Source organism: Montipora capricornis, chromosome 10, assembly GCF_036669925.1.
Source record: "Montipora capricornis isolate CH-2021 chromosome 10, ASM3666992v2, whole genome shotgun sequence".
Classification (NCBI taxonomy): Eukaryota; Metazoa; Cnidaria; class Anthozoa; order Scleractinia; family Acroporidae; genus Montipora; species Montipora capricornis.
The window spans coordinates 778567-792761 of record NC_090892.1 but is presented as its reverse complement, the minus strand read 5'-3'; the positions used below and the strand labels follow the sequence as shown (position 1 = coordinate 792761).

General features: G+C 40.0%; 1 protein-coding gene and 1 long non-coding RNA gene across 7 annotated transcripts in view; one reads left to right on the top strand and one right to left on the bottom strand.

The window, feature by feature from the left end:
• Nucleotides 1-401: 401 nt before the first annotated feature.
• Nucleotides 402-4112, top strand: LOC138022394 (uncharacterized). The gene is made up of 2 exons (XR_011126570.1): nt 402-716; nt 3454-4112. It is a non-coding gene; the product is annotated as an uncharacterized lncRNA (long non-coding RNA).
• Nucleotides 3679-14195, bottom strand: part of LOC138022393 (ephrin-B1-like) — a 22695-nt gene continuing 12178 nt past the window's right edge. For 4 of the 6 annotated variants that reach the window (XM_068869518.1, XM_068869519.1, XM_068869516.1 and 1 more), the window contains 4 exons: nt 13802-13927; nt 11988-12194; nt 9947-10046; nt 3778-6835 (listed from right to left, as the gene is read on the bottom strand). In XM_068869518.1, the coding sequence (XP_068725619.1) occupies nt 6772-6835; nt 9947-10046; nt 11988-12194; nt 13802-13927 (497 nt within the window). In that variant the 3' untranslated portion in view covers nt 3778-6771. Of the gene's footprint in view, nt 6836-9946; nt 10047-10108; nt 11177-11987; nt 12195-13801; nt 13928-14195 lie in introns of those variants that run through there. The other 2 variants (XM_068869520.1, XM_068869521.1) reach the window with 2 other exon arrangements.

The window sequence follows — 14195 nt, the reverse complement described above, 5'->3', positions numbered from 1 at the left end:
AAAAGGGCAAAGGATTGGCGGGATAGCACAGTTTTGACTACCACGCGCACTATTTTCTATCTTTACTAGGAGTAATCATTGATTGAAGTGCATTCGTTGGGGAATTTTGGAGATTGGAATCACTAGATGAGCCGAGATGCCGTGAATACGATGCAGATTCAGTACGTGGCTGAAAATGGAATGTTTGGAGTAAGGAGGTGATGAAGTCACAAAAAATTCTGGAATTTGTTGAAATTGTCTGAGAGATTACTAAAAAATGTCCCTTGCCAAAAATCAAGCGTGTTGGTGCGAATTGACCCCATTATACAATCACGAGGTGCGCGGCGCGGCGATCGTCATTTGCGCACATGACTTATTACGTGGAATGCCGAAGGCATCCACGTCTTAAAACCGGACTGGAATCTTTTTTTTGTTGGTAGTCACAAATGTGCATACCCCACGGATATTGAATTAATCTCCGATCGGGTGGACTGATTTATTTTCCCTACGGTATTTCCAAACTTCCCTGCCCCGAGGAGAACTCCTATACTTCCCAAGCCATCACGATTTTTCTCTGCTAGCGCGTTAGACCACTCGGCCACCGTGACACACTTCCGTTACCTTGGTGAAAGCAAAAATTTATAATAGAATCTTTCCGCCCGCCATGATTGTTTCAGTATTAAACTATTCGATAAAGTGGATAGATGCTTTTTCTTTGAGAAAGGCAAGCTTTAAAGGTAAGGAGAATTTTCTACGTTATTTCTAGATCTTGCTTCGTACTTGTGTGTTCCACTGTGAACATTATTATTTTGCATAGAACGAATACTTCATTAGAAGCATTTTGCATAGAACGAATACGTACTCCAATATTTCTTGGGAACCAGTTTGTTCGCCGTTTTGACGTAGAAAGAAAATAAGAAAATAGCTTTGAACGGCCAAACAAGATAAAAAATGAAATCAAGTTTAAAAAAAAACGAATTAGCTATCGCCGTCTCGAGGACTTCGCAGCCGTCCCCCATCCAAGTACTAACCTCATTCGGAGGAGCTTAACTTCAGCTGACACTTGGACTAGCATCAACAATGGTGATCTTTATGTTAAATTCGCACATAGATCTTGTCGAACTTTATAACACTTGAAAGAACAAAAAACGCACTAACAAAAACCAGGTGTTATGCCGTCATTTTGTCACAGATGTATCCTTTGTTTCGTGAGTTGTCAGTAAACACGCAAGGTATAACTTGATCACAGGCGGCCGCTAAAATCGATGTCACTTCCGATTTTGCGATTTTACTTGTATGACCAAAAGTACGATAGAAAAATTGAACTCTGATGGAACGTAACAAAAATCTCCCGATATGTTTTTCGCTGATGGCAAATTGTTTTATTCTCGATCGACACTTCCTAAAAGTTCCTTCTGCTCTCCTTAAAAACTACGTATTAATATTTATTTACTTTTTCGTCAATATTTGTTTTGCATAAAGCAGGCTAGCAAAATCTGTACCTTGCTTTGTTCGCATTTTTGAGCGTTAAAATAGAATTTTTGGGCGTATGTTCCTGACAGCAAAAGTCGCATATTTTAACGTCCCCCATCCAAATACTAACCCCGCTGGAAAGGGAAAAAAAAACTTTAGTAACATTGGTCTTGGAAAGGTGTCAGGAGCTCAGAGTACACGCTTAAGCTTGTGGTGAAAAAGAACTTGTAAATGATCAACATATCGGCTTTGAAGCCAAATGTTTCTCGATTTCCTGTTATTTTCTTCAATCGTTCTGGGCTTAGTATTTTACTGAACCACATGTCTTCTTAGAGGGTATATAGCAAAGATGTCTACCATGGCACCGTAATGACTTACGATACCAAACAATGTCGTGTACTATTAGAGCTACATATTGTGCAAGGACTTGAATCTCCTGGAAAAAACAAAACGCCGTTCAGTTGACAGTTATGGAAAATGCGTTCTTACTTTAAAACATATCCCGTATCTCCTCAATTCTACCCCCCATCCCCCACCTCCAGACTAAAAATCCCGTATCCCCACAGTTTTTTTACCTAATTATCCCGTATCCTGATCGCTTCTCGGGCTTTTGGCTAAGATTAGTTTCTTGGCCAAGGGCTACGGTCAAGTACTATTGTACAACGTACGGTACTTTTTCAGTGCCGTAAGGGGCAGGCACAGAACAGTTTCGGCTGTTTGTCTGTTCTCTCGAAAACGATGACAAGGGTTTTTTAGGTTTTTTGTTCAGCTCGAGTGTAGAATCAGGACGAACTGTTGTAGTTTCTGATAACTATTTACTACTTGTAGCTTTTGTTGAATTTTGAATCGATGATAGAGAGAGTTTTGGCGATCTCAATCCGGACTGGACTACTGGATTTAAGGATTTTTCTTAACGAGATTTCAAGTTATTGTGGAACGTTTGGTACCAAGTTACCGAAATCAAGATTATGGAATTGTAAAATTAGAACTTTGGACTGGACTATACAGCACGCAATTACGGAATTTTTGAGCATTGAGAGAAATAGAGCACGGATGTTATCTTCTTGTCTTCGCCACGGCAAATTTATACAGTTTGCAAGGAACTAAACCAGGATTACAGAACCAGACGTCGATTACAGGGCCCGGTTGTTCGAAAGCCAATTACCTTAATCCAGGATTAGCGTAAACTTTTGTTTCATGTTTTCAACTTTTTGGTCACAGTTTCCTTTGCTTATTTTTGTTTTTCAAGATTGACTTCTTCTAATGTAAAGTTTTTCTGAATATCAGCCTTGAACAGCATTTGGGAGTAGAGGATAAAACTCGTTTTAAAACCCAGTTTCTGAACAACTGGCCCAGGATGATAAAATGTTGAACTGTGATTTGTAATAAGTTTTTCGGATGATTTAAGGCTGATCCTGTAATTTTTGGATGAAAGGAGTTAACGAAGCAAGTAAAACTGTAGGATTTGAATTAAGTCTCCTTCCAAAAAATAAATAAACAAAAGATCCCGTATCCTGATAACCTGCTAATAGGGCTTCGTTGTTTGCATTTGCAAATTTAGTAACATTAGTAATGAGTTTTTACAACAAAAAACTTTAAGTTATATTGCAGATGTATCTTTCTAGTAATCTTTCGCCATTTTCCGAAGTCTACCTGTACTTGAAGTTCACTGTAACTGGACAATTTGTGTTAACTGTTTGCGCATTCCACGGATACGCCCTTGTAGGCGTCTTGTTAAAATAGAGATGTGCATGCACGTATGACGTAATTCAAGATGCCGCTGAAAAGGCAGACGAACGAAAAACAAAACTTGCTTAAGCTCACCATATGCACAGGATACCCAAGATCAGAAGTTCGCACCTATCCAGTTACAGTTACAACGTAAATAAGACGGAATAATTGCAAAATACTTAATAAAGATAGCGCTAAGTCATATTTTTTCAAGTTTTCGTTGAAGCTGCCGTGCCGTTTTCCTTGCTTAACTCTCCTTAAACTCCACAGAATGCCCAATTCAGTGAAGATAACTGTGACGGGACTAAGGAGAAAAAAAGAGAAGGCCTTATCGGTTTACTTTTCGCGGAAGGAGGGACAAGAACGGGAAGTGAATAGTCAAAGAGGGGCTTAAACTTGGTTTTGCCAACGAGAGAGAAGCTTGTGGATGAGTTTTCAGTTGGTTTGTTTCCAAACCGTGAAACGGCTCATGTCACACTGCGTCACAGCGACGCATGAAAAAAAACGCCCTTTCTCTTTAATTTCACAAATTGTGTTTACAAATGATCTACGGGATAAACAAAGGATATTCGATATGGTATCCACTAAAAGGTAAATCATGAACGTTCTACTTTTATTTCATTTTGCAGCTGATCATTAACACAACTAGTAAGTATCTTTGGTCTTCAAACGTGTTAACTGTCTCAATGCAAAATGAAACTTAATAGCCGACGCAAGAAATAAAAACAAAACGCGTTTGCACCTGTGAACCTGGCAAACGTGAACACAAATACATCAAGATCAAAATACGACTCGTTTTGAGTCGTTTCGTTGCTAGCAAGGCTCTTGAAAAAAGACTGTGACAGCGCATGCGTATCTTTGCGTTTTAAAACAACCGTCTAAACTAATAAATAATGTGGTTTGCCCTTTAAATTAGTTTGGCATACAATAAGACTGATTGCAAAACCACAGAATGGTTTTAACCTTCTATCGATAAATACTAAGCTAAAACAAAACTACCCTCTGTAACATTTTTATATACAAAAACGAACGCCAGTGGTATTGCCAACTTTAAAAAATAACTGCCCTTCCCATATGCATACAAAGGCATTAAAAATCGAATTCTTGTCACTTCGTCCCCAAGCCGTTTTCCTCGCCTTTCATTTCTTCGATTGTCTTGCACCTTACCTTTTTAGGCAAACTGGAAGTCATAAGAACGGCGTGGGGAAAACGTAAGGAGAATATAATCCGCATAACTGCTGGAGGAACGCTACAGATGGCAACATGTTGGTTAAACATAAATAAATTTCACAGTATTTTACAAATATAGTTCACAACATAAGTGTGCGTTTGTTTGACCCTGTTCTGGAATAAAAATTCGTGGAGTAATGATTTAAAAGGGTATGCCTGATGTTTTGAAGCAACAAGGATAATCAAGATATGTTTAAAATAGCATTTTAGCAGTTTGACAATTTTATGTGAATCTCTGTAAAAACGAAGGATTTCTAACTTCTATTCCATGTATTTCTATTCCGGAATACCGTAAGTCGAACGCACTCTAAGACAAACTAGAGTGTTTTTGAGCCGAAAAGCGCCGGCCATCCACGGTTGCCTGTATAAATCACTACCCAGCCAATAAATAAATTTCTTTAAAAAGCGCTTAATTAACCCATTCGTTAGATAGCGGTATTCACCTTTTTAATAACCAAAGCCAGAATTAGGGGTCTTCCTCAAGGTATAAGAGTCTACTGTGCGCTTTAGAATCAATCACTTACAGTTACGCTCTCAAAGTTCATGGATTTCTCAAATCAAAGTTTGATAAATTTTATACAAAAAACGAAACTTTCGTGACCCAACCACAGGCAGACAACTGAGGATTCAACAGCGCGTGACGTCACGTTATCTGTGACTATTCAACACTCATCGAGGAAAATGTTCCATAAAAACCTCAAATTTCGAGAGATTTGATGGGTTTTTGGGACGCTGCCTTTTTCCCTTCAGATATGATGCGTCGTCACCTACAATATATTTATATTGTAGGTATATATTTAACAAATAGATTCCATGTTGCCGTGCGTTTGTTCAGTAATAAATCACAGATGACCTCAAAATGTGGTGAGAACAAAAAAGTGGCACGAGGCGATAGCCCGAGTGTGTCACTGATGTTCTTACCACATTTTGACGTCTTCTGTGATCTATTACTGAACAGACACAGGGCAACATGGATTCTACTTGTTTTATATACACTGTATGGTCACTTCAATCGTGCGTCTATCCTCCAATAGCTCGCAGGAAAGAACCAATCAAAATGCGAGATTAAATGTATATTTATATTGTAGGTGACGACGCGTTAGATCTGAAGGGAAAAACGAAGCCGCGTCACAAAAACCCATCAAATCTCTCGGGACAACGCAAAAAATCGTAGGTGAGTGAACTTTATTTATCTGGCTGTCCATATAAAATGTATTTTCGTGAGGAAACGTCGCGATTTTTATGGAACATTTTCCTCGAACAGTGGAATCGGCCGTTAGAACTGTCTAAAATAACGTGACCTCACGCGCTCTCGCATCCTCAGGGTTGTCCGCCTGTGACCCAACTAGACTATCCCAGAAACATTTAACCAAAAAGTACCAAGGATAGAAACAAAAGGCACTTGCTTGGACCCCGCCACACCCAAAGTTCTTGAAAATCTGTGATTGAGCTTTGACTCTATCTTACAATCCCACATGAAAAGGCAAATTTTTTTCGTCTCCCCCCTTCCGTTGACTTCTTCCCAATTATCAACGCCTGGTCCCCGGGGAAGGGGGGGGGGGGGGTTGCTCGTCGGAAATTTTGAAAAGAACCCCTAAGGGGTAACAAAATCCTGCCTTGCGGGCGTGGCATGAAATTTTTTTCACCCCTAGGAGCAACCAAATTATTGGTTTTAATTAGACAAAATTAAAAATTAGATTATTGTCAAATGTCTTCTGTCATAAATTTTCGGCTCAATACCCTACCCTTTTGAGGCTGAACACCCTAAGAGGAACCAAAACCGCTTTTGTAACCCTAAAAGGTACGACCGGCATCCCTATCATTTTCATATGAGAGTCCCCCTCGGGGCCTGATCACAGTTGCAGGGAGTAAGTTTTGTTTTTCTTGATGCGAATACAAACGCATCTAATAAAATCTATCCAATTTCCGTTTTTTTTTTAACCTTAAAAGCTGGCTGCAGGTAACCAGTAGATGGGCAACACCTATACGAAGTCTAACTCGAATACATCTTTTCACGTAACCTAGAAGTCTCGATCTGCGATGGAATGAGGCCAATGTACGCCCCATGAGTTTACGGCATTGTCTATTTTTAGATCGGACACTGCTAGATTCTTGAGATGACAAAACGTAGCGGCATTGCGTTCCACCCGAACGATTTTGCATTAAGCACGAGCATTCCCTCGTGGAGTTACTTGGTTACAGACCAATCAGAGGCGTTGTGGTTATCAGGCCCCCATCTGATTGGCCATAATTTGGCGGGATCTGTATTCTAAATTTAGATAATACCGTAAAATGATGGGTCAGGCCAAATAAGAGAGATCAATACTTCTGGATTATGGACTTCTGCCTCTACGAAAGCTAATTTTCATTCTTCAAATCGACCAGGAAACTTCCTCCTGAAGAGCAACGTTTTCTTTCCATCCTGAAAAAAAGAGGGGTTTGATATGTCAATAGGAGGTTTTCACGTGACGTCATCACCGCCATATTGGTGGACGAAAACAAAAGATCTCTCATTGGCTTCTTTTGTTCGTCCACCAGAAGTCGTAACTTTCACTGAAAACGTCCTATAACCTACTAATGACACGACGCAGAAAGGTTTATTGCACATTTCATAACCCAAATTAAAAAGTCATTCAACGATTTGTTCATTGTCTCCAGTAAGTCGTAGCAAACCAGGCACGTTATCGTCATATAACTAAATACGCGGACAATTTTTGAATAAACGTACCCCTTCTCGTTATACCACAAGGCACATTGTGTACCAGTTGTCATTAGCTGAGGTCGATTCTCAGGTTCCGATCGAGCTAAACTGCAGAATAACTGGCCGCTTACTTGCATACGAAACCAGAATGCCATGTTTTGCAAACGATGCGGCTACAAGGACATAATAGTGGCCGAGTATTCTGCAGCTGATCCGGAAACTTTAACTTTAGAAGTCTTCATGCTCATCAAAGGTACCATTATGGTGATTCCTTAGTAATAGAAGTTGTCGTAAGATTTTCTTTAAACTTTTCTCGATTGTTCTCTACATTATGGTGACTCGAAATGTGCAATTAAGAAAATAGGTCACCAAGCTGCGTTTGGCATAGCGACTTCATCTATCAAGGACAAGTTTGTTCCATCGGTTCAGGCTACGTTTTGCATGAACAGGAAGCAGCTTTGAAGTAATTTTTGAATAACGAAACAGTTGAATTATATTGTTCAAAAGGAATAATTTAATGTTTGTTTCATGGCACAGGCACACGTCTTGAAAAGGCACTGACTACAAATATTCCTCGGGTGCGTGATTTCGAGGAGTCAATTTCGTGTCCACAAGTGATGGCTACGAATACTTTTTTTCCTGTAACTTTTTCTTCTGAAGTAAATTTTTTACAATTTTTTTGCAGCACAAAGAGGATGAGTAAGAGAATAAAATTAGGCCAAAAAAAAGATAGGTCACCAACTTCGTTTAGGAGAAAACAGAAAGCAAACCAAGCTCGACCCCTCGACAACACGTCTCCCCGATAGCGCGGTTTCACTTTCACTGTCGGACTGAAATGACACTTCAGCATCATCAAGGCTATCACTCAACTTTTGTTTTGCGAGAGTCTAAAAAGTTTCTTGTTTTGCTCTTTACTGCTGTGCTCTGAAAACGGCCATTCTTCTTTCTAGCGAGCTTTCCCGCACGCCCGAAAGGTCGCCATTTTGAAATGTTTTTGGCCACGATCGATATATCAATATTCACACTGTATCGTTCAGAAATATCTGTTGAGACTTGTGAGACAAAGAAAATAGAACTGAGCCGTGAAATTTGACCATAAAGCCTCTTAGCCATTCCTGAATACGAACTTGGCATACGCTGTGTTATTCGCAGAACAGGATGCGCATTGCAATACTAGGGAATCACCTTAATTGCCCTTTCAAATCCCCGCAGGGATTTTGCCTCGGTGGAAAGCTGTTAGTGGGTGAGGATTTGATAGCACCGTGACTCAAAAAGCTTTACACCACCTTTCCACCAGCTCCTCCATACCGTGGCACCTCCTCTTCCTCCTCCTGTTCCAGACACCAGTTTCACTCTTTTTGAGACTCTAGATTGCACTTTTGGTGATTGGTGCTTTAAATCTCTTTAGGGGAGCAGATGGAGATTTCCATTTTTTCTCCAGATAGGATGATTGGAGTTAGCTATACGGTTAGCAACCACCTCATCTTCAATACTGGCCTTTGTGTTCGGCGAGCTTCCAGCATTGGTGAAATTCGCTTCACATAGTTGAGTGCATGGTTTCCGATGAAATCTGGGTTGGGGGACAATATTTGGTGTTGCAGCCGTCTTCTATTAGTCCGCAAGGTTTGTGCTGTTGCGCCGTCCATGACTCAAGTGTGTTCTGTCTGACTGCCTTATCTTGATATATCGGATGCCGCCATGTTGTTCTCTATTTGCCGTGTCCGCCTGTCTAATATGTTTAGTAAAGAAACAGTTGCGTGTATTTTGGGAGAAGAAGGGATCCATGACTGTCTTCATAAACGCCGCACCATAGAGACCAATAAAATGCTCCCAAATCTGTGTTTAAGATTAACTCTGGCGTTTAGATCACCCACAACGGTGACTTTTCTTTGTTTCTTGTGCAGTATGGCCATATCATGATCACCACAGAAAAGATCTTGAGCCTCCTCTGCGTGCGTGGAAGTTGATGCATATATGTCGATGACGCCGAGCTTTTCGCCATCCGCTGGGAATGCGCTAGGTAATGATGCGTTTGTTTAAAACCCTATACAGTTCGACTAATAACAGAGATCTACTACGAAAACCACCGATCTGTGGAATGGGCGGGAATTTACTTGTCTCTGCCCCAACCACTTTCGCTTGTAAAATAGTTCAAATTCTTAAGATGTATTAGCAGAACTTAGAGCATATTGAAGGCTCTGTAATGGTGGAATATAATTTTACACAAAAGGGTATTCAAAGACATTTTACCCTCGCATTTTGCTATCGTTCCTATTAATTAGCAATAGGACGTGTTGTGCAATTCAGGGGAAATCGTGCTCGTAATTTCAAATCAGATTCTGAAATTACTGGGTGCCCGATTACTCCCTAAATTGTACTCCACTCAGTCCTGTTACGATTACTTACCATGCATAAGCTTAAAACTAAAAAGGTGAATTTATGACTTGGGGGTATTGCTATTCAGCTTCGATAATAATGACGGACTTTTCATAGCTGACGGAAATTTCATTTTAGAAAAGGTGAATATTGTAATGAACTTTGGTCAACTCGTTCTTGTTTTTTTTCGATGTTTTGTTTTGTGTTTGTGCTTGTTTGTAAAAATTGTGATACTATAACTACAGAATGGGCCAAAGGATCTTTTTGGACAAAATGTATGGTACATTGCCTTGATAATAAAAGAGTTTCTTCAAGAGTACAACAGTCATGAAGGAGTGTTTCACTGATTTATGAGATGCCTAAAATATGCAAGAATGATAATGAAATTCAGCTTCAGTGAACAAAAAATGATGTAAAATGGACAAAACACAAAAAGTCGACTAAACCAGATCTTACCTGTGTTTCCAGAAGCAAGCAGTCATTAAAATGATCAGCAAAATACAAAACGAGGCAACCGCAAAGGCAGATATTGCACAAGTTTTCCACATTTTTAATTCTAACGAAAATAATAATAATAATAATAAAGAAATAAATAAGACATTAATACTGTAGGCCGGATAGAAGAAAAATCAGACATTTATTTAACGGCATTTAAACTAGCATATTATCCATTGAGAACCAGAATAAAATCCGTTGATCTTGAAGAAATATTCTCATCAGAAGTAACCGTGTCCACACATTTTACCATTATATAACACATTACAGGCCCACAATCGCCCTAAAGTCTTTGCGCACAGTGACTGAATTTCGTGTTACACAAAATTACCCAAATAGCTGAAATGCTATTTCCTGCGTGATTCGCCCGAGTACATTCAGCCAATCAGATCATGCATTTGGACAAATCGACACTCGAAAACAAAAACGAAGGACCGCAATGACTTTGGAAGAATGTGGGCCTTAATAAATTATTATAATGACAACAATAATGAACATAATTCAATTGTCACTTGTAACTAGCTAGCACTACGGCAATAAGAATAACTTATTACAGTACTGACAATGCTATACAGAAATCAAATCAATTTGAAATCAAATCAACTGATATCAAATAGTAGGTTGGTTTTTGATGAGAGCAGAAAATCGGAGTACGTACCCAGAGAAAAACCTCTCCGAGCAGAGTAGAGAACCAACAAACTCAACCCACATGTGACACCAAGTCAGGAAGCCATTAACCCCAGCCACAGTGGTGGGTGGCAAGTGCTCTCACCACTGTGCCAATTCCCTGCTCTCAAATTTTCACTTTGTTGATGTGTCGCACACATTCCACAAAGTTACCACAAATTTAAGCAGCCGTTTTTTCACTGAGCTCTAAATGGCAAGGGCCTATTCTCCATTTGACGTGACACACCACTTAAAGGAGCACTCTCATGCTAAATTTACTGTTTTTAGGTCAAAACTGGGTAAATCTCTAAATAAGTACTCTTAGACTAGCTCACACATATAACATTGCTGACAACTCACTGAGATGATACGAAATATAATTCATGTATGGCACAAAGAGCTATTCGTTCGTACAATATTTATGTATTTAACTTTGGTGACTTTCAGAGGACAACGTCTCCAAACTTGAAAAAAATCGACTTCTTTTTTCAAGTTTTAATCCATTTTCACCCCCTCCATCCTTGACTGCAAACGACAAAGAATAGCTTCAGTGAACTGCAATGGCCATTAGCAACAGAACTACAGCATTATTTTTTGGCCTTTGTTGATGCAGAGATGTCTTTCAGTGTTTTGAATTTGGATTATAATAGCGTGACACTGCCTCTTTAACTGTTTGACTGATGAATCAAAAGCAGATTGTGACATAAAATTAGGAACACACCCTCACTCATTACCAGGATCATGGGTCAGGGTTATGGAGGCAGTGTGGCCCAGTGGTTAGGGCGCTTGCCTTGAGATCCGGAGATCCCGGGTTCAAGACCCGCTCTGACCACTCGTTGAATTTGATCCTGGTAGTCCCTGGTTCAACTTCCCAGCCGCACTTGTAAATAGCCAACTGGTTTGCCTCCTGCCAGTTGGGATTTTTAACAGTTGTTGTTGTTGTTCTGTTCTGTCGTTTCGTTGTGTTTCATTGGCCCTGAAAAGCTCCTATGGGGAGCGGTCAATTAAGTATCTATTGTAAGTATTGTATGGGTCAAATAGGCCCTCCTGTATCTTGTGAAGCACATGAGAACAAAAAGTCATATTTCTTAATTCATTTGACCTCTAATTATATAGAAATTATACACCATTGACCAGTTACAAACGTAACTTAAAGAGCGGCGGTTGGAAAGCGTGAAAATTTCAGTGCTCTACCAACGAACTTAACAAACCAAGAAACTAAGAGCTGGTCGTTTTGTAAGTTTGTGATAAACACATTGCGGATGTCAACTTGACGTTGACACACATTTATATGATATCTTACACGCACAGTCTTCATGTTCATGCATGATCATACCTTCTTTATTCACATTGTCAGCAGTTTGAGGCTGCCTGCCTGACTTTTCAGGGTGGCACGTAATGTTGCTTCTGTTGTTTTCCATTGCTTCTGTCGTCGTTGTTGCTATGGATGTAGTGACAGGTTGTTGGGTGATTATTATCTCTTGACTCCTGCTGGGAGGTGCAGGGCACTGCACTACTCCAACACCATCTGCACATTCAGGGTCTAAAACAAAGAACAATCAATGTAATGCTTTTTTTGTGAACGATCTCACAGTATGCCTTTCTAAAACTAGGTAGGGAAAATGGACTGTATCACCATTTAAAATTAATACTGCTCTCCCTGCTGCACAATACAGTATAGTGCATTATTATAATAGACCATATTCATATTCTCAGTATTGGAATGGAACTGGCTTGTAATAGGGGCATCTGGAAAATCCTGAATCTGGAAATGGAACCGGAACCTGAACAAGAACAAGAAAGGTTGATGATATCCAGTTGAGCCCTCCTCGTTTCTCCCTGAGAAAAGCGTGAAACTGGCCGAACCTATTACGGGTAACCCAGGAAAGTCCTTGTCTGAGGAAATAAGAAACAGGTGGAAACTTTTCTTCAGGTTTTTTTCTTTCCTTGGCCGTGCGAAGAACGAAGGAATAGCGCCATGTGATTGGTATTTTTGAAACCGCATAGCCAAAACAATGTTATCACATGATCAGTTTTTTTTAACCGCAGACTGAAATCAATGGTCCGTGAAGGGACATCTGAGATTGATAGTATGCAGCTATTTTGCAGGGTTGTTCCCCCCTCCCTCCCACACTCACTGCTCATCCAAAAAATTGTCAATTTCACCAAAAACACTGTGGATGACCAGTAAGGGCCCTGGGTCCCTCCCCCCTTCAATGTTAGTAACGGAAAAAGGAAGAGTTGGCGATAAGAAAACAACATTGTTTGGGGGGGGGGAGAGGGGGGGAGGAGGTTAGATGGAAAGACTTGGGGAGGGATTTGCTCAAGATTCCTTAACAGGGGAAGTGTCTCAACCCTTTTGGCACTTATTGTGGTTTGGCCATGTAATTCGCAAGTCCCATTCCCCTCTGGCAAATAATTTTCTGGAAACTACCAGGTAGGGGAGGACATGGGAGACAAAAAAGGAAAATTCATTACAAAGGGGCTGGAGACCTTCAGGGGACTTTATTGAACTGTGGAGACACGAATATGCAGGTCCAGGATAGAAAGGAAAGGTCTGCCCTCATGAAGGTGTTATCAGACCCAGCCAATGGCAGCTTGGGAGTAAGTGAGTGGAAACAGAAATAGTTTTCATGTAATTATAAAAATGTGCCAGGAATCAATTTTGTCAATATTGATCTTGAGGTACAACTACCAGTGGGAATATTTCAAAATGGCCTTCACTGACGTGAGTTCAAGCTCGAGGACAAAAGACTAGGTTCCTGTATGAAAATTGGCACTGTGATGACAAAAAATTCCACTGGGGTGTATCCTTCATGCCAGATTGGCATATAGCCTTCCACCAAATACTTCCCAATTAAGACAGAAGTCAGCTCCATTACTGATCAAGTACACCCAGCAGTAGTACTTGATGCACTGGCAGGAACAACATTCAATTAGTACTGGGACAGTATATTAGGGTTAGGATAGTTGATCTGATTGGGTATAATGCAAGAGATAACTGATGGCAGGATCAATGACTATATGGTATGGCAAAAAGTATGTACTGGCAATGGTCATTTTACAACCAGGAATCATGCAAGAGGAAGATCTCACACTGATGTATCTAAATTATTACTTGTAATTATAACATATGGCTTCCAATTTCACCTTGGTAAGTTTTATTACTCATCCGACAAATGTATACTTCAATCTTCATGTAGACATTATTCCTTGCATCACTACAATGACCACCACGAGTGTTGTTTAGCCCGGATATTGTACCATCAGAAGTGGCTGTGGACAATAATTTTATTAGATGAAACATGAGAGTGTTACCTTGCACCAAGATCAAAAATAATGATGATAACAATGAGGATGATAAAATTATCGACTTAACAGTAATTACAAATAGGAATCTTGCTTGTTTTGTTGTTGAAAACAAGTGCTCTACTACTAGACTGCTAGCAGTCCCTTGTCTGCCACACTGTATGCATTTTTAGTCAACCATGTTTTGCTAGCAGACTAGTACTCTAGTTTTTGAAGAAACTATTTTTCTTCTTCT